Consider the following 21,505-nt stretch of genomic DNA (forward strand, 5'->3'; position numbering starts at 1 on the left):
AAACAAGGAGCATGGAATGGAGTTTATTTCCTTTTTTAAACTTTCAATCATAAAACCAAATTTTCATGAAGCATCTCTAAAGGCATTTTATTGAGTAACACATTTGAGAAAATATTATTGTGAATCTAAGCTCTGTATTTAAAAAATGTAAAAAAAGAAGAAAAAAAAGAAAAACCCAGAGAAATTGATAAACCAGCCCAAGGTTCTGAGCAGGTAAGTGACAGATCTTGGTCTGGAGTTAGGGTCTCGCTGTGAGTCAAGCAGCCATTTCATCACCCACACCCCAATTCACATCGATCTTCTCCAACACAGACAACTAGATCCATACTAATAATAATACTACCTTGCTTTTATAGAGTATCTGTCCTCCAAAATGCTCAAAGCACTTTCATATGTATTGCCTCATTTATCTCACTTGAGTAGCTCAGAATGAGCTCCAAGTATGTTAAGGGAGGAAAACGGTCACTAGCGCTCCCTTTCTGCTGGGCCTCATGCTCTTAATAGGAACAGTAATATTAAAATCTCCCCACTCCTGCTTTCCGATCATCTTTGCCATTGTATTATTATTATTTTTAATACAGTTCAGGTTTACCTGTCTTTTCAGAGCTGACACAATGGAAGGGGATGACTAAAGACAGTCTGAGCATGGAAGTGCTGGCTTTTGTCTCCGTTCTTTCAGTGAGCATGGAGCTTTGCTCCTTTCCTGCTACAGCAGGAAAAGGTTTGATAGCAGGTCATGAAACATATGTTTCTTTGCCATGGATCACTCCACCCAAGCTGAGGCTTCTTTTTGAAGGTGTAATGGGATTGTAATGAGGACTCTCTTTGCCTTAAATAATAAACACCTACTTGGACCAAATAATATATTCATTTGTTGTAGTGGCTCTTATTTTTCTGGGAACAAGCTAAATTAATCACCACATTCTATCCTCAGACCTCAGATGAGGCTGAGTAATGGAAAACGCTCATCTGAGACAGTGGGGTGGGGTGGGGGCGGGGTGCAGATAGCCGATTTAGGCAAAAAGTAAAACTTCTTTTTCCAGATTGGCACGATACCACTGGGTGAGATAATCCACAGTGATTGGTGTGATGGCTATGTAAAGACAATGCAAAGTGTGCATTTCCTAACACTCCAGCCAAGGGACCAAAGTGATTTCTTTGATTTTAAACTACCATTTTTTAGACAACTTAGATCAATGGGACTTTTTCTTTGGACGCTGCTGCTAAGTCACTTCAGTCATGTCCGACTCTGTGTGACCCCATAGACGGAAGCCCACCAGGCTCCCCCGTCCCTGGGATTCTCCAGGCAAGAACACTGGAGTGGGTTGCCATTTCTTTGGACGCTACTCAGTGTATAAAAATCTGGGGGGTGGGGGGTGCTGCTCCCTTTTAGTTATAGAATCTATTAATTTATTTTGAGAGTAGAAGACTATAATACAAGGAATGATGGTCTGGGAGTCCAGAGACATATTTTAGCCTTGATTCTGCAGCAAGGAGCATTTAGTATAGCTGAAACTTATTCCAATCACAAAGTATATTCCCAAGAGGAAGTAAGCAAGAGATGAGTGGCTCAGATATGCTGTTTCCTGATTTGGTCGCAATTCCCACATGCCTCTTGAACAGCAGCATCTCATTGCATTGAGTGTATTCTTATTTTTAAAGGTGTAAATCTTGCAAGCCAACTACTTCATTTGTCGGTCAATCAAAGTCAGAAACTTATTTCAGTGCTCAAGGGAAACAAAACAAATACAACCACCAGCTCTGTTGAACTTATCAAGATAACATGATCACCTCCCTCATGGACCTCCCTAAAAGATTTCCAAGGGAAATTTTAAGGACGCTAAATTTTTCTTTTACTGACTTTACCCAATTCTCATTTAAGGCACAACTCCAATGCTGTGTTTGTCTTTTTGTAAAATATTTCAAGCTAAATCACGAGTGAGGAACATTTAAACATATACAAGCACAGACATACAGTTCTGGGCAATTACCACTGATACTAACCTCTTAGCAGCTGAAAATAGTAACTACTCACATGGAAATAGTTTTTTTGAAGTTAACAGCATAATTTAATGTGTGTTATCTCTAATGGCCTGAGGTTTACAGCTCACCTTTCACTATGCTAGGGTTAGGGGCAGAGTGATGGCCAAGAAGGAGAATTCTGCCTGGACAAGCCACTGGCTCTCCTGGGAGAGAAGACCTGTAGTACCCTTGTGCAGTATCTATCACAGGGTCCCTGGGCAGGAAGCTGGTATTGGTCCAAGAGAGCATTTAACAAACTCAGGGATAAAAACACAAGACAAAGAGTCATGAAAATACAATTGAAAAGAAGTTATTGATGCTCCTTCTTCAACCAAAGATTTCAAAGCTGAGCTGCATTTAAACCTACACCTTCCCCTTCTTATAGCCACATACATCTCCCTTGTTTCATGATCAACACACCCACCTGTCCGAATGGCTATCATCAAAAAGTCTACAAAGGATTAGCAAGGATACAGAGAAAACAGAACCCTAGGATACTGTTGGTGGGAATGTAAATCAGTGTAGTCACTGTGAAGAATAGTATGGCAGTTCCACAAAAAACTAAAAATAGAACTACCGTATGATCCAGCAATTTCACTGCTGGGTATATAGTCAAAGAAAACAAAACACTAATTCAAAAAGACAAATGCACCCAAATATATATATGTATGTATGTAATTACACATATATGTTTGTGTGTTTACACATATGTATCCCATTGTACATATCAAAATACAATGGACTATTCAGTTCAGTTCAGTCACTCAGTCATGTCTGACTCTTTGCGACCCCATGAATCAAGCACGCCAGGCCTCCCTGTCCATCACCAACTCCCAGAGTTCACTCAAACTCATATCCATCCAGTCGGTGATGCCATCCAGCCATCTCATTCTCTGTCGTTCCCGTCTTCTCCCGCCCCCAATCCTTCCCAGCATCAGAGTCTTTTCCAGTGAGTCAACTCGTCGCATGAGGTGGCCAAAGTATTGCAGTTTCAGCTTTTGCATCAGTCCTTCCAATGAACACCCAGGATTGATCTCCTTTAGAATGGACGGGTTGGATCTCCTTGCAGTCCTCAGTCATAAAAATGAGTGAAATCTTGCCTTTTGTGACAATGAGGATGAACCAAGAGAGAATCATGCTTATGAACTAAGTTAGAGAAAGACACATTCTCTGCTATAGCTTATATGTGGAATCTAAAAAATAAGGCAAACAAATGTATGTAACAAAAGAGAAGCAGACTCACAGATACAGAGAACAAAATAGTGGTTACCAGTGGGGAAAGGGAACGGTAAAGGGGCTAGACAAAGGTATGAGATTACGACACATAAACTGCTATGCATAAAATAAATAAGGGCATATTATACAGTACAAGAAAATACAGCCATTATTTTGCAATAACTTCAAATGGAGTATATAACCTAGAAAAAATATTGACTCACTATGTTGCACACCTGAAGCTAATATAATACTGTAAATAAACTATACTTCAATAAATTTTTTTAAATGAAGACACATTTCAGTGGTTGTTGCTAGAAAAAAAGGCATGATGCATTAACAATTTACAGCCACTTAAAATACATCATAGTGGCAACAAGACCGCAAATCCACAACTATGAGCTCCTAAGTAAGTTTCACTTCCACTAGGTGGCGCTCCGTATTAACACAGTTCTTCAGGGTTTACGGAGACAGCCTGGGGATGTTAGCTGTTGGGAGTCTCTTGAAAGTGAAAGTGAAGTTGCTCAGTAGTGTCCGACTCTTTGCGACCCCATGGACTGTAGCCTACCAGGCTTTTCCATCCTTGGTATTTTCCAGGCAAGAATACTGGAGTGGGTTGCCTCTATTTTCAAAAGAGTATGTTTTTAAAAAATTAGCTGTGTCGCTGAACCCTAAAGACTAGTCCCATAAGTTCCACTGGGAGGGGAAGCAAAGGTCAGAAGCTGTTATCACTGTATCACTGTATCTGTGATACACTGGCTGTATCACTTTCATAAATAATAACAACAGATCAGAATATATACGTATCATACCTGTTGCTCTGATACACTGTGTCCAAAGCGTAGTTTCTGTTTTGCCAAAAACCAACATATACCACTTGACAAGCAAAAGCAAATCAGCAGTCATTTTACTCAGATGTCCCTGTAGTAAGAATTCCAAAGAATCAGAGAAGAAGAGAGGGAAAGAGGGAGGGACCACTGAGAGAGAAAGGAAGATAGTGAGATTGGCAAAAAAGAATGTAAGTGAATGTGAGGAATGGGGATGGGGGTTTAAAAAACATCTACAAGAGACTGAAAGGGTCCTTGGGAAAAAGAATAGGTACTGAAATAGAGACGCTGACTCAGGCCATACCTTGGGCAAAGCATATTTGGGGAGCTTCATCTGGGCAAACGCATTCCTTCGGTAGGACACGTAGTAGTGCGGCCGTCCTCCTGATGTCAGCTGCAATGTAAACACAAAGGTTGTAAAAGGAGTCACTACCAGATACAGGTCACAGAATGACAGTCCCTGCACGGAAGGGGTGGGTATCAACCCAACAGCGCGAGTGACTGCTGTGGGCAAGTGTAAAGCACTGGCACTCAGCTCCAAAACAACTCGGTGTATGTGAGTTGGTCAGAGGCCCAGACTGAACCCCCTTGACAGAAATGCAGTTCTTCGACTCGCCCTGTGGCTCAGAAGTCAGGAAAGAATTTTGGTTATTTTTCTTTAACTGACACAAGCCTGAGGGTATGTTAGATCAGCACCCCTCAGCAACCCAGCTCTCTCTAGCCCCAAGCCTGTGACCACACAAACAGGTCCCTGTGCCATATCAAAAGGGAATGGGCCAGGTCACGCAGTGACAGGACCAGAGGAGCCCCCATCTCCAGGCACTGAATTCCAGTTTCGTGCAGTCACACCATTGGCTGTGCTCATGTCCCACACACAGCAGTGCTGCTGACGTGAGAGACGGAAAGCCAAGCCAGGATCGTGGTTCTAAACCATTCTCGATCTCCCCCTCCCGGAAGAGACTGGTGAGCTACTGCCCCAGTTCCACCCAGGATGTACAGCCCAAAGAACCCTGTGGGTCTGAGGGAGGGGGAGGAGCGCTGTGGCCTCCATCTCAGTTGAGGCCTCCATCTCGTACCATGAGGTATGAGGAGTCAGGGGTGCACTGCCAAACTCTCCCTTAATCCACCTTTAATGAGATATTATTGACACATAACATATGCAGTTTTACAGTGTACAATATGATTTGATGCATATATATTATGAAATGGCTACCACATATAAGGTTAGCAGTCACCTCCATCTTTTCATTTAATTAAGATTGTATGCGTGTGTGTCTGTGTGTATGTTGATAACATTTCAGACTTATTCTCTTCATAATTTTCAAGTATATAATATAGTATAGCCCCCATGCTGTATACTAACATCCCCAGAATTTCCAGCTAGACATGTATATCGTTTGACCAGCACTTCCCCATTTCCCTAGCCTCTGAAAACCACCATTTTACTCTGTTTCTCTGGATTCCTGTTGCCACTCTTAATTCATATAAACACCTGGAGTTTGAAGTCAGTTGGTTTGCATACTCAGAATGTCAACAAATGCTCTGGGTGAATTTTCATCAGACACATAAAAATGTGACTGGAAAGTTATCATATTCACCATGATGTGGCCAGCTCTCTCTTAGTCCTTGCAATGGGTTATATATTCATAGCAGCCTGGGTAAAAATATATATAAAACTCTAAATGCACACTTGATTCTCATTTGTAAGTCATATATGTGGATTATAAACTGTTAATAGAAAACAGGAAAGGTCCCTGGAGGCAACACTGATGGAGACATAAATTATATATAGATCCAATATGGGTAACCATTTTCCATTTTAATGTCACTTGATAATTTGAGGCTGAAGTTATCCGAGTGCTCATTACTCATTTTCCTGAAGAAAGCAGGAAGTGTGTGTATGTGTGTGTGTGACCGTGAAATAGTTTGAAAGTACATAAGGAATTTGAATATTTCCTTTTCAAATATTCTAAATTATAATTTCTTGCCCAAGTAAATACAGTAGTGTCTAGAATGCCTCAATCATAGTGAAATTGTATGTATGTATGTATGTATGTGTATTATATATAAACTATTTAGCAATAGTAACTTTGTCAATTTTAACATGAAAAGCAACAACTGAGTTTTTAAATGCTTTGTCAAAACAAGTTTAAAGTTTTAACTACAAAAAGAAACAAAGGACACTTGTTCATTCTCTCTTCTAATTGCTCCCGAACCCTCAGTTTCTCAAATTGTTCTGTACTCTCTGTGGAGGTGAAAAACCCACCTGAATGTCTCATCGAAATTCTCTAGATCCTAATCACAGCAGTGCCTGACAATAATGGCTGATTACTGTCTCTGCCGCCCACCACCTCCAGCCACCCCACAGCTTGTTACCACCTGGCTCTCTATTATTAAGGCAGGTTCTAAAGAGGGGGCTTGTTGGCTGACTGCTCGAGGAAGAGACTGACATATCTGCTCAGTCCTATTGATGACTGACGGGACCCTCTTTGGAATGCCGGTGATGTGACGAGGATGAATGCCAGTGTGCATAGTTCTGGAGACAACCTGAGTATTCAGAGCAATGTCCCCAGGACCCCATTTTCACACATCCTCCAGACACTGCCCCAAGGAAGTCAAACAGGAGGGAAGAGTGCAGGACAGAACCTTTAAAAGATGACATGTCATAGGACATGATTAGAACCAACTGGGTCCAAGATGGTGGGAAGATCCTGTTTCCAAGGCACCGTGAGTTGCATTATACACTCACTGTAATCCATTAGCACGCTAAAAGACACACCAACCAGTGCCATGACAGTTCTGAGGGCAACCATGAAAGGTCAAAAAGTGGGTGGTGGCCCAGTTCCTGGAAATACCTGCCTCTTCCCCCAAATAAGTGGAATAATCCTCCCGCTGATTAGCCCATGAACCTACCCAGGCTGTAAAAACTAACTGTGCCTTACTTCTCAACTCTCGCTTGCCCTCTGAGATGGCCCCCACTCAGTCGATGGGCTGTGTTTCTCTCCAAATATATCCACTTCTTAGCAATCACTTTATCTCTGAATTCTTTCACTAAGAAGCAATAACTTCAAATTCATAGGCAATAGAAGGAATTCCTATTCTGTTAGCATAGAAGCTTCAACTTGGTAACATTCCTTTTGTTAAAAAAAGAATGCCTTTGCTTCTTTCTCTGTTCTTCTTCAGGGAGGGCAAGCAGGTGAAGGGGCTGCATTAGAAGCAGGGAAGGGAAATGTCTTTGAGACAATCTGCGGAAGTGGATCTTTCATACCTGAACAAACACATAGTCATCCTGCACAATCAGAGAGTCTGGGTCAATGTAGCCTGGGAAAGGTTTATTTCTGTTGGCTTCTGTGCAGTTCTGCATGCGGCATGTCAGGTATTGTGAATCTGAAAAAAAGAAACAAATGGGGGCGGGGTGATCTACACATAGTATACCGAGTCAGAGTAGACATTTTCTGTTTCTCTTGCTATCTGCAATTCTTTCAACAAACCTCACATTCTCTATTAACTACATTACTATTGTTATTATCATCGTTTAAATTTTCATGATTATTTTACTCACTTGCTATCAACACCACCACCATTTCGCAGTGCCTCCACCAACTCTCGTCATCCTAGAATACTAAATTCTATTAACTAAATTTTTTTTCCTTCCAAACCAAAATGAAAAAAAAAAACTCAAAGGCTGGCAATAATACTTGTGCTTTCTTAGTTATTTTTCTTATTAATAGGATTCACCTCCATACTCTGATAAATAGGGAAACACACAAACATATATGCAATCATTGGTCATCTCATGCTAGAAGTACACTGTTATAAACAATAAGGCCCTATGTCAAGATAAAGGTTTTTCTTCTATTACTAATTGGAAATAAAACAGAATTGAGAAGAGCTTCCACACTCAAACACATTGCTCTCATTTTATAGTTGAGTAAACTAAGACCCTGCCTCTCACCTGAGACTAGAGCAGGTGATAAACATACCAGTAAAAATGACTCAACAGATTTGACACCTGCTGCTGACAGTATTAATATATGGTACCAGGGAGGCTGTCTCTGTTTTTCAGTCACAACTGTTCTGCCCTCTCTACGAATCAGACATCACTCAGAACTCCAGAATACATTTAAACCTTCCGTCAGTGCTGCTACAACCTCCCCTCACCCTAATCTCTTCTCTCCGAGTGATTCTTCTGATCTGACCTAAACTATGTTTAGAAGTTTGGCCAAATTTTCTACCACTTAAGAGGCTTTACATTTTTGTTCCCTCTGTTCTAAAGGCTTCTTGCCAGGTTTTTCTCTAAAAAAGGTCTAGATTTCAGCTTACTGTTATTTCTGGAGGTCTCCTATGATTGCTTTTCAATAATACTCCATCCTGTTAATTCCCTTCGTGGAACTTATCACAATCTAAGTACGAAACAAATCAGCACATAGTACATAACAAATAAATATTCTTTGGAACATGCCACTTTACTGGAATATATCTTTTTGAATGAAAAAAGAAATTATTTTACCTTTTTTTTTTTGATGTTTAATGAATGGGTGAGGTTGATTTTAGGACACACAAAGATGTATGAAGAAATACACTCTTCCAAATGGAGAAATAAGGACATTATTATTTACATGAAATGGGGGTAGGCAATTGTACGCTGAGTTGGATATAAGGTATTCACTAATGATTTCCCTGAAGGAAATGTCCAGCACTGCTTTTACTTAAAGAACCTGGGCAAACCTGTACTCTACAAGCAGTGCCACTAGGGGGCGACATGCACATTTGCTCCAACTGACCAATGGCTGACAGTTGCTGATAAGCTCCAAGGAGAGGGAAGGAGAGGCTTATCCTGTCTTCCTTTATCCTGCTGCCATGTGTGGGGATGGAAATAGCCCTCAAGCATATATTTTAACTCAGCTAGTCCTCCAAAGAACGACTAAAGAGAATACTACTCTCGCTTCCCTATCTAATTGTTTAGACATTCTTATATTAATTATTAATTATAACTATAAATATATAATTATATTTAATATAATTACAATTATATATGTTAATTATATTATATGTTATATTTTATATTATATATACATCTATAATTACAATAATTATAATTATCATTATCAGTTCAGTTCAGTTCAGTCGCTCAGTCGTGTCTGATTCTTTGTGACCCCATGAATCACAGCACGCCAGGCCTCCCTGTCCATCACCAACTCCCGGAGTTCACTCAGACTCATGTCCATCGAGTCGGTGATGCCATCCAGCCATCTCATTCTCGGTCGTCCCCTTCTCCTCCTGCCCCCAATCCCTCCCAGCATCAGAGTTTTTTCCAATGAGTCAACTCTTCGCATGAGGTGGACAAAGTATTGGAGTTTCAGCTTTAGCATCTGTCCTTCCAATGAACACCCAGGACTGATCTCCTTTAGAATGGACTGGTTGGATCTCCTTGCAGTCCAAGGGACTCTCAAGAGTATAAATTTTATATAAAATATATGTTTTATAAAATTTTATATAAATAAGTATATGAAATTATAATAATTATAATTATATAATATACTACATTATCTATTATATGAAATGTATTATATTTATTATATGAAATGTATATACTTTAATATATGTTTTATAAAATTTTATATAAATAATTATATGAAATTATAATGATTATAATTATATATTATCTATTATATGAAATGTGTATAATTTAATTTTTAATTATATTAATTAATTATATTAAATTTAATTAATACAGTTTCATTTTAGGACATAATTCATGATCTTCATCTCTGAAGAGAATTTCTGGGACTCATCTCTTCCCAGAACACTTCTCTTCATGGGACACAAAATCTTTACCTCACCATTGCATACCCCATCAGACCCTTGCAGAGCTTTCCGTTGACTTCTGCCTTTCAGAAGGCAGCTCAGAATCATAGAAATGGAGACTGGCATCTCTGAGACCTGGTTTTGAGTTCTGCTGTGGTCACTTACTAGTTGCATCTCTTAAAGAACACCGCTTCACCTCCCTGAGTCACATCACTGTCATTTCTCAAATGAGGATGCCAGTGTCAACTAGCTCATAGTTTGGTTCTATGAATTAACTGAAATAACATATATGCTAAATGTTTTGAAACTCAGAAGTTGTACAAAAACGTTAATGTTCCTATTTTCTCTTCTGCAACCTTTCACAATGATTAGATCAGTTTGGGGTACATTGTAGGTCCTTTAAAAAACTGAATTTGAGTATTCCAGTTATATTTCACTGTTGATTACTGCTGGTGACCAGTCCAATACTCATTCTTCCCTACCTCTTTGCCAGAAAAGCCAATACGGATCTGGTGGCTCATCTTTCTCCCATGTCACTCAAAAGCTCTGATATGCAGGGAATAATTCTCTTGGGTCTGTGTTTACTCCCAGTCTTCCTACTCCCCCTACTATCATTTGCTTTAGGAGAGGTCTTTTAAACCCAGTTCTAGTAAGTAAGAAGTTATAAGGGGCTACAGGGACGCACAGCAGAAGACCTTCTTCTGCCCCCATACAACACTGTGTCAATATGATGTCTGGAAGCGCTCTAGCCTTTCTGTGCATGGAGGAGTCTTACAGTTGAGCTTCCATAATGAATATGACAAAGAGATGGAAAGGGCCCATTCCCTGATGACACCACTGAACGTCTGACTTTACTGAAGCCAGAGCTGCCCTTTCTCATGCCTCTTATTACATGAGATAATGAGTGAAAACAATCTGAATCAAAGGTTCTGACTGAGGAAGTTTCGGGCTTCAAATTACAAATACAACTTTCCAATTAGAATTCGTAAGACTGCCACCTCATGAGGATTTCTTGATGAGTACACCGTGCTTGTTTTATTTATAGTGTTGTCTAATAATTTCTTTCTTAATATTTCAACTTTCTCTTCAAATGTCCCTGAACAAACATGAGATGGAAAATATAAAAATAAACTCTTTACATTTATAACTTAACTATATGGAAATTATGAATCTGAGGGATTTGGGGAGAAATTTAAAGAATATGGAAACTAATATTTGGCTGTGCATTTATGTACCAAGTACTCTAAAGCATGTTCACATTCATTTGGTACATTTAATCATCACAATACTATGGCATATAATTTATCAACTGATTTTGCAGGTAAAGAGAATGAAGCTCCTGGAGATTATAGAAAGGGCAGTATGGGTTTTCAAACTGGGTTGGCCAGACTCCAAGTCTGGTATATTCCCACTACATTGCATGAAAAACCCCAGCAGGTTTGGGGCCAGTTTTTGTTAAGTATGTTTTAGCTTAAAATTACCAGTGGACAAACCTAGATACAAAAAGAAAAAAAAGGAGAAAGAAGAAAGAAAGAACAATGTTTATGTTTTCATGAGGTAATTTGGCAATAAGGATCAACATCTATTAAAATCTCTTTTGACTGTGAGTTCATTTCTGATAATTTGACGTGAAGAAATAATTAATGACCCATGCAAAGATTTAGTTATTTTGATATTCATCATAGTGTTGTTTATAATTTAAAAAAGTTAAGAGAAAACAAAATGGCCAACAGTTGAGGCATAGCTAAATAGATTGTAGAACATGCATAGCTTGTTATGAATCCTTATATGAGGATTTACAGAAATTCTTAATACATTTTATATAATAAAATATTTACCAACTAATAATGTTGTATCGATGTTAATTTATTAGCTTTGAAAAATAGATCATGGTTGTATAAGATGTTCACATTAAGCGATACTGGGTAAAGCTGCACTATCTTGGTAACTTCTCTGTTTATCTAAAATTATTCCAAAATAAAAGTTTTTAAAAAGTAGGTTACCAAAATATGTGCATATGGACACGATTTTGTGCAAGTGGTATATATAGATATCTACATATGTATGTTTGCATGGGGAAAATGAATAATAGATATATACGAGACGTCAACGCCAGTACAGAGGCAGTGATATGAGAGAGGCAGACAACCAAGCATGCAAATCTCTGGTCAGCACTTCTCAGCCAGGGAAGGCGGCCAAGGGTCATGGTGGGCTTGCAGGATCCTACTCATAAGAATTAGAGAATCGTCTCTAATGCCTTTGCTTGTTCTATCCCTCTCCATTCCCCATGCCACACAGTGAGGCAGACCTGTTCAATGAGCTGTTCTTGTGTTGAGAATTTTTAAATGTACAACCAAAGGACCCAAGAAAAGTGCCAGGAAGAAGTCTTGAAACCATGTCTTGCTCGGAGTGGCTCAAAGTGAAATCTACAAGCAGAAGGGGAACTGATCAATTCGGAGCTGCCTGCCTGTGGTAAAGTGCTCCTGGTTTGTTCTCGTTCCCCTCCTAATGGAAACAAAAAGAAATTGGCTGCACTTCATAATGAGGGACCAATCACTCTTATTCCCCTCGGGGCTTGCTGTAATAGCATTAAGTGTGATGAACTCTTTCCATATTCAATTCTGGTGAGTGTATGATGCGATTCCATAGGAGGTGTCTTGTAATTTGGCATTAATTAATGTCAATTAATGTAGGCAACCACTAGACTTTAGAATTAATTTCATTACTTTTCCCACACAGATGTTTTCCTTGCCGCAGGTAATTAGGACACTGTGCTGCTCTTTCTAAACACCCTCACTCTCTGCAACAGCTGCTGCTTGGCATAATGTAATTTCCATGCCCCTAGATCAGTGCTGCTCTAAAGAAGGGAAGCTGCTTTTTAAAGGCCAGGCTTGGAGCAGGGGTATAGCAGCTTAAATGCAGGCTTAGCTTGGTAAACCTAAGCAAATCATTTTACCGCTCAAGTCCGTAAGATGGGTATAAACAGAAGCCATCTTGCTAGCGGTTGTGAGAGCTTAAAACCACGGTCGGGAAACTCATTCAGTCCAGGGTCAGGCTGGACTGTGCCAACACAGTGGGAGCTGGGGTTGTGATCAAAGTCCCCCATGCGCAGCTTTCATCACCAGTATGCTCACTGTGTCTCAAGGGAACCAACTGTAAAGTACTATAGACATTCCTACCTGAGACAATAGCTTTCTTTATATTTATGTTTTGATTTGGGCTAATTTATTTATGGAGTATTTTAAAACACCATGAAGAAGCATTCTCCCAGTGTAACTAAATAAGTATTCTATGCATGTAGTGGTCAGGGCAGAACTGGAAGGTAACTCGGATCTGAGATGACCCAGAAGTCATCCTGCCACCTGGCATGCAGGGTGGCCCACCTGCAGCCATGTCGCTGTGCAGGGTCTCCCTCCCCTTGGAGTGAAAGGCTAGTTCTGAGCTCTGTCTCTCTCTCTTTCACATGCTGTGTGACTCCGAGAAGGTCATTTATGAGACGAAGCTTCAGACTTTTTCTCTATAAGATGAAGGTTGTTAGAATTTTAGAATCAAAGGAGAATGGTAAAAATCAGACTATTGACTTTAAGATCTGAAGGTCTTTACCATCCTTTACCCACTGGGACCTGTTTGCTTCTCACTCTTGCCCAAGCAATCAAAACTCTGTGATGCTGCTGGCAAGTCTGTGTCTCAGGGGATTCTGCCTTTTCTAAACAGCATTTGCATTGCTGACTGACACTCCACGTTCATTCAGAGAGCTCCCTCCTGGGGCTTGAACTGCCTCTTCCTTTCCTGTGATCTTCTCCTAACACTTCCTGGGCTGCCTTCTGTGGAGCTTTTCCTGAGGCTCAGGCAGATTCTCCTTCCAAGAATGGCTCCATTGATAACAACGGCGGCATTAACCTCCAAAACCACCAGAGCCACCTCTCCTCTGGGTCAGGAACTGTGCTGAGTGTATCACGTGCTTTTTCTCTTTTAAAGTGTGGAAAAAATCCAGAGTACAGTACCTTTTACAGGTAAAGAACTCAAAGCTTAGGGACAACAGTTTAATATTGCAAAACTTTAGTCTTAAATAAAACCATAAACCAAGCTGGTAAGCATAAACACTTTCAAACTCTCTCCCATCCCTCATTAATTTTCAACTTAAAGTAGAATAGTTTTTAAAGCCCATAATCTGTTTGCAAATTTTTATTTCGTTCTTTCTACAGTCCTATTGTTTGTTTTAGAATGTTCCTATTAAATGTTTCCACCCAACACACACACACACACACGTTTCAACAATCTTGTGCTCATAGAAACTTCATTCCCAACTGGGTCTAGAGCCCTCTGTGGCACATACCAGTTAGAAACTGGAATCTTCAAAAGTGAGACTCCAGCATTGACCCCTGAAAGACTATATTGAGGACAAGAAATTTCTGTGAAAATTACAAACTTGGATCAAATATCCTCCGGCATGATGAGCTTGTGGCATTGCTTTCTTCTAGGTAATCTCCTGATTTCAGCCCAGTGTGACTTTTTCTAAATGCTGGCTTGTATTGTTAGTCTTTGGACATTCAGGAGGCCATGCTTGCTACATAGAAAGTTCTGGAATCATGCATTATTTTTGTCAAGCATAGGGCTAGGAACTGGAGACATGAGAGAAAACAAGAGGGCAGAATAATTTTGTAGAAATACAAAAGGCCCCTCACCAAGAATAATGCAGTGGGGGAGTACATTACAAGGAGTTCAGGGGCAGGTGTGTGGGCCCCCAGGTGAGGGGTGTCTAATCTTCAAACCTTTCCACAGAGGATTTACTCTGTGTGGGGATTTCTTCTGTGACTCTGCTTTTATTTTACTTTGGATCAGACAGAGCTGGAGACCAGTTGTGCCCTCCTGGGCTACAGAACAGAGACTCTTTTACTATTGACTGACTCACAGAGGGACAGCCACTGGTGTAGAGATGATAACGGCCATACCAATGGAACACTTCATGGAAAAGCTGAGAAAAGCCCAGAAGGCTGCTTGGAATGGTGATGAGGAGTGAGGGGGGACATCACTCCAGAAAGCAGGAGCAATGGCCAGAGCACAGAGGCATGAGAAAGAACTGGGGACAGACTCAGGGAGGGCTAGCTGTCTGCTTCGTGAGAACACCACACTAGCAGTTCAGTTTAAGGCAAGAAAAGAAATCAAGCTATCCGTAAGGTTCATCCAGCCATGAAAAACCCAGGAGCAAGCTCGTTCCAGTAATTTTCCAAACTGAATGTACAAAGAAGGGGGCGGGGTGGGAGAGGGAGAGACAGAGACAGCAAAATGGACAAATACTAAGAAAGAAAGAAAATAGGAATGAAAGTGGGAAATGGAGGGAAGCAGGGAAGTGGGGAGAAAGAAATAAAAGCATTTTTGCACATGGGGGAGAAAATACACAGCATGGCTTCTCCAGAGTTTCTGGGGGATGGGTGTATACTATTCACTAATGTGTTCATGTGCTATATGATGAATGCCAGGACAGAGGGTAGGTTCAAAGAATGGCCTCTGAAACATGTGGGTATATTCAATCCACCATTTCTATACTAACTTGCTATTTTCATCATACTCAATACTGACTATCACACTTGGAACATGATAAATGTTCACTAAAGATCAATAGAAAAACATCTATTTCTGTTTCATCGACTATGTTAAAGCTTTTGACTGTGTAGATCACAACAAACTGTGGAAAATTCTTCAAGAGATGGGAATACCAGAACACCTTAACTTGCCTCATGAGAAAGCTGTATGCAGGTCAAGAAGCAACAGAAAGAACTGGACATCGAACAACGGAATGGTTCCAAATTGGGAAAGGAGTATGTCAAGGCTGTATACTGTCACCTTGATGATTTAACTTGTAGGCAGAGTGCATCATGCAAAATGCCAGACTGGATGAAACACAAGCTGGAATTAAGATTGCCGTGAGAAAAATCAATAACCTCAGATTAGCCTCTTGATGAAAGTGAAAGAGGAGGTTTAAAAAACTGGCTTAAAACTCAACGTTCAAAAAAACTAAGATCATGGCATCCAATCCCATCACTTCATGGCAAATAGATGAGGAAACAATGGAAACAGTGACAGATTTTATTTTCTTGGGCTCCAAAATCACTGTAGATGGTGACTGCAGCCATGAAATTAAAAGACACTTGCTCCCTGGAAGAAAAGCTATGAGAAGCCTAGAAAGTATTTTAAGAAGCAGAGACATTACTTTACTGACAAAAGGTGCATCTAATTAAATCTATGGTTTTTCCCTGTAGTCATGTATGGATGTGACAGTTGGACCATAAAAAACCTGAGTGCCAAAGAGCTGATGATTTTGAACTGTGGTGATGGAGAAGACTCTTGAGAGTCCCTTGGACTGCAAGGAGATAAAACCAATCAATCCTAAAGGAAAACAGTCCTGAATATTCATTGGAAGGACTGATGCTGAAGCTTAAGTTCCAATGCTTTGGCTACTTGTTGTGAAGAACTGACTCATTAAAAAAGATCCTGATGCTGGGAAGATTGAAAGCAGGAGAAGGGGATGACAGAGGATGAGATGGTTGGACGGCATCACCGACTTGATGGACATAAGTTTGAGCAAGCTCCAGGAATTGGTGATGGACAGGGAAGCCTGATGTTCTGCAGTCCATGAGATCACAAAGAGTTAGACTCAACTGAGTGACTGAACTGAACTGAAAGATCAACAGGTACAATCCCTTCCTTCTGCAGTGGAATAAACAGAAAGAGATGACACATTTTGTCTTTTCTGTATTCCAGCCACCCCACCTTCCTGCTATTCCAAGATGTCCAGAGGCCAAATACTTCATACACGCTGTTCTACTGTCTGCAATGCTCTTCCATGTGGCAGACCCACCTCTCTCCCTTACTTGCATAAAGACTTAGCTGAAATACCAAATGCCACCTTATCAAAGATTCTTTCTTTGACAACTCCCCCTCTCCAACCAGCCCCTCTTTATAGACTTTGCTTTTCGCTTCCTAGAACTTAGCACCACCTAGCATTATGCATATGCTCATAACCTGTCTCCCCTAACCGGAAGGTAAGCTTGATGAGAGCAGGGCCTTGCAACGTCCCTTATCACCCGTCATTCATGCCTAGAAGGGTACCTGGCCTGCCACCGATGTCCAACAATGCCTTTCAAATGAATAATAAACAGGTCTGGAATAAACCATACCTGGCTTCGAATTTTGGCCCTGCAGCATTGGCAAAAATAATTAATCAAAAATGTGTAATCATTGCAAACCTCATTTTCCTCATAGTTACAATGAGGAAAATAATTAAAGGGAAGAAAGAGAATAAGAATGAAAGTGGGGAAAAGGAGCGAGGGAAAGAAAGGTGGAAGGACCTATTTCCAAGAGTTGCTGTAAGTAGTGTAGCTAAAAAGTATCTAGTGCAGCAGCAACAGACAAATAATAGGAATATAATGCACAATCCTGGCATCCTGGCTGCTTAAGAACATATGGGGCAAAGGAAGAGTGGTGGTATGAAAAAAATGGCAAGACCTTTACAATGCTACCTTTTGGCTTTGCTTTAAATTGGGGGTCAGAAACACGAGAAATTTCTCAAACTCTTAGAAATTGTATGTTTTAGGAATTGGTGTTGCTGAGTCCTGGAGGAGCCTGAAGACCCAGTAGAAATCCAGTCCTTTGTCCTAGAGTTAAGATTTGGAGACCTAACAAGGTCATGGTGAAGGTGAAAAGAGATGAGACATGAAAGGAATTAGCAGACAGCAATCTAAATTCCCATTCACTACGATAGGAATGAATAACAGGCAGAATCATCACACAGTGTAAAGAAATACAGCAGTGAAAAAGATTGCACTGGAGCTCTATTCAGCACCATGGACAGAGCACCAATCAACGTACTGGGCAATAAGGCAGAAGGGTATACAAGCCATAATAACACTTCTATGGAGTTCGAAATATACAAATCAATATTACACATAAGATAATAGTACATGAGTCTGGTGGGCTACAGTCCATAGTGTTGCAAAGAGTTGGACACAACTGAGCAACTAAGCACACACATAGGAATGATAGGTGCTTCCCTGGTAAAGAATCTACCTGCAGTGCAGGAGACCTGGGTTCGATCCCTGGGTTGGGAAGATCCCCTGGAGAAGGGAATGGCTATCCAATCTACTATTCTTGCCTAGAAATTTCATGGACAGAAAAGCCCAGTGGGCTACAGTCCATGGGGTTGCAAAGAGTCGGACACGACTGAGTGACTAACGTGGATGAGTTTGAGTATGGATATAGGAATGATAGATACCCATTTAAGGAGAATGGTTAGCTGGGGTTATCAGAGGATGCATTTTGGGAAGAGGCCCTTTGGGCTTTAACTGTGTTTGCAATAATGTAGTTCAGAGGCTGATAAAACTCTGGTCCATCCAAATACAGCTTGTCATCTGTTTTTGTGTGATGCTTGAACCAAGGATGACTTTCAAATTTTTAAACAGTTGAAAAAAATCCTAAGAAGGATAACATTTCATGACCTGCGAAAATGATGTGAAATTCAAATTTCAGTGTCTATTAGTAACATTTTCTTGGAACACACACACACACACACACACACACACACACACACACACCATCTGGAGATGACAAATTTCTCTCAGGTACTTCTGTGTTCTCCTCCTCAGGCTGGGAGTTGAGGGCACAGACCTCCTCACACATGGGTGGGCACCCAGGAGGCAGGAGAAGTGGCACATAATGGATACAAAGGACCCAATATGAAAGCTGCCCAGCTGAGCCTGTTACTGTACTGTCACTGTCAGGTTTTTCATTGCTGTGTGGGGAGGCCCGTGTTATCTTATTTCATGCTTTTCTGGTTGGTTTTCAGGGCTGTCTTTAGGCTGATAAATCAGAGAGGCCAAGTTGACATCAATAGTCTTTGAAATCAAGAGACTTTTGCAATACGAAAAATGGGGTCAAAGTGGTAGGTACCATTGGACTCGCTAAGCCTGGAAGCTTGATTTGAGGATAGGGAAGGAGAGGTAAGAAAGCGTTTGGTAAATATATTGGGGAGTAGGAAACCAAGAAAGACCCTGTGGGGCTCCTGGGCACAAAAGCCTTCTATGTCCCCCATCTCTTGATTACAGGAAACAGGCTTCTTTCAGCCTCCAAGACCTCTGCTGAGTTCCAACAGGAGGTTCAAACGTTGCTAATTAAGGAAGGGAGGGGGATGCTGAGACTAGAGATGAACAGTCTAGAAACAGTAGTGCAGCCTCAGGGAAGGTTCCTTGAGTGATGTACAAAACAATATCTTTGAGCTGTTTTGCAGATACTGAAGCCCTCACTAGGTGAGAGAAACTAATTGTATGCTGCCCACAAGCACACAGACCCCAGACCCATTGGAACCAGACGGTTGATGATGCAGACTCCCACTTACCTTACCACCAAACCAATCAGAAGAATGTCCAAGAGCTGATCATGCCCATGCCCTCTTGAAAGCATTACTATAAAACTATTCACTACCCGCCTCCAGGTGAGGACATACAATTTTGAGGGCATTAGCTTGCTGTGGCCCCTTTTGCCTGCAAAGCAACACAGCTATCTATTCTTTTCTACCAGGCCCCAAACTCTTGTCTCTAAGATTTAATTCAGTGTCAGGGTATAGAGGCTAGATTCGGCAACAGTGATGGAGAGTTATCAGTATATGAAATTGACCATTAGTGGAAACTTCTAACCTACTCCCCAGCCCTACCCTAAAAGCCTAAAAGTGATTAATAAATTAATTTTTTTAAGAAGAAGGTAAAAGAAGGCTATGAAACATGGGGTCTATTAATGCCAATTGGTGTACTATGTTGGGACTCTGGTAGCAAGTTTGATATTTTTTAGATTTGAATAAAATGCAAAAATGTTGATCTTCTCTAGAACATTAAAAAGATCTGATACCTTGGGAAGGGTCATTGAAAAGGAAATGCAAATAGTTAAGTAAATACAATCCCTCACTCTAAATTAAATAAATGCAAATAGAAACAATAAGGATATGCCACATTTTTGCTCATCAGATGGGCTATGTTTAAAACATCTTTCATAATATCCTGGACTACTGAGGGCTTGTAAACATAGCATTCTCATATTCAGAGAGGATGCAATGATGCAAATATTTCAGAGGGTATTGTGACAATGTCTATGAAAATCAAAAATGTATATACTCTCAGACCTAAGAATTTCCCGAACTCAAAAGCCTCTTGATGAAAGTGACAGAGGAGAGTGAAAAGGTTGGCTTGAAGCTCAACATTCAGAAAACTAAGATCATGGCATCTGGTCCCATCACTTCATGGGAAATAGATGGAAAAACAGTGGAAACAGTGTCAGACTTTGTTTTTTTGGGCTCCAAAATCACTGCAGATGCTGATTGCAGCCATGAAATTAAAAGACGCTTGCTCCTTGGAAGGAAAGTTATGACCAACCTTGATAGTATATTAAAAAGCAGAGACATTACTTTGCCAACCAAGGCCCGTCTAGTCAAGGCAATGGTTTTTCCTGTGGTCATGTATGGATGTGAGAGTTGGACTGTGAAGAAGGCTGACCGCCGAAGAATCGATGCTTTTGAACTGTGGTGTTGGAGAAGACTCTTGAGAGTCCCTTATACTGCAAGGAGATCCAACCAGTCCATTCTAGAGGAGATCAATCCTGGATGTTCATTGGAGGGACTGATGCTAAAGCTGAAACTGCAATACTTTGGCCACCTCATGCGACGAGTTGACTCACTGGAAAAGACTCTGATGCTGGGAAAGGTTGGGGGCGGGAAGAGAAGGGGACGACGGAGAATGAGATGGCTGGATGGCATCACCGACTCGATGGACATGAGTTTGAGTGAACTCCGGGAGTTGGTGATGGACAGGGAGGCCTGGCGTGCTGTGATTCATGGGGTCGCGGAGAGTCGGACACGACTGAGCGACTGAACTGAACTGAACTGAACTGAATTTTCCTTTGAGCAGTGCTTGCTCCCTACACTTGTCTGAATGCTTACCAACCAAGTAAGTAACATGTGTGTACATGTATGTATCAACATTGTTTGAAACAGCCAAACATCTATATGTCTATTAATGAGATGTGTGGAAATGTTAGTCACTTAGTCGTAACTGACTCTTTGAGACCTCATGGACTGAAGCCTGCCAGGCTCCACTGTCCCTGGAATTATCCAGGCAAGAATACTGGAATGGGTAGCCATTCCCTTCTCCATGGGATCTTCCTGACCCAGGGATGGAACCCAGGTCTCCTGCATTGCAGGCAGATTCCTAACCATCTGAGTCATCAGGGATAGTGCTTAAAAAAATTATAGTTGATTGTATAATGGAGTTCCTATGTAGTGATTAGTCATTAAGTGGCTCGGTCAGTTCAGTTCAGTTCAGTCGTTCAGTCGTGTCTGACTCTTTGCAATCCCATGGACTGCAGCACGCCAGGCCTCCCTGTCCATCATCAACTCCCAGAGTTTACTCAAACTCATGTCCATTGAGTCGGTGACACCATCCAACCATCTCATCCTCTGCCGTCCCCTTCTCCTCCTGCCTTCAATCATTCCCAGCATCAGGGTCTTTTCAAATGAGTCAGTTCTTCGCATTAGGTAGCCAAAGTATTGGAGTTTCAGCTTCAGCATCAGTCCTTCCAGTGGATATTCAGGA

At 40.9% G+C, this 21,505-nt stretch overlaps 1 protein-coding gene across 1 annotated transcript in view; it reads right to left on the minus strand.

Annotated features, from left to right (window-relative positions):
• Positions 1 to 21,505, minus strand: part of SORCS1 (sortilin related VPS10 domain containing receptor 1) — a 158,848-nt gene that overhangs the window by 131,347 nt on the left and 5,996 nt on the right. The window contains exons 2-3 of the mRNA XM_055424696.2: positions 7,333 to 7,451; positions 4,369 to 4,458 (exon numbers count right to left, since the gene is read on the minus strand). Coding sequence (XP_055280671.2) covers positions 4,369 to 4,458; positions 7,333 to 7,451 — 209 coding nt within the window. The remainder of the gene's footprint in view (positions 1 to 4,368; positions 4,459 to 7,332; positions 7,452 to 21,505) is intronic.

Source organism: Moschus berezovskii, chromosome 12 (genome assembly GCF_049115385.1).
Source record: "Moschus berezovskii isolate FMDL1 chromosome 12, NW_MosBer_1.0, whole genome shotgun sequence".
Classification (NCBI taxonomy): Eukaryota; Metazoa; Chordata; class Mammalia; order Artiodactyla; family Moschidae; genus Moschus; species Moschus berezovskii.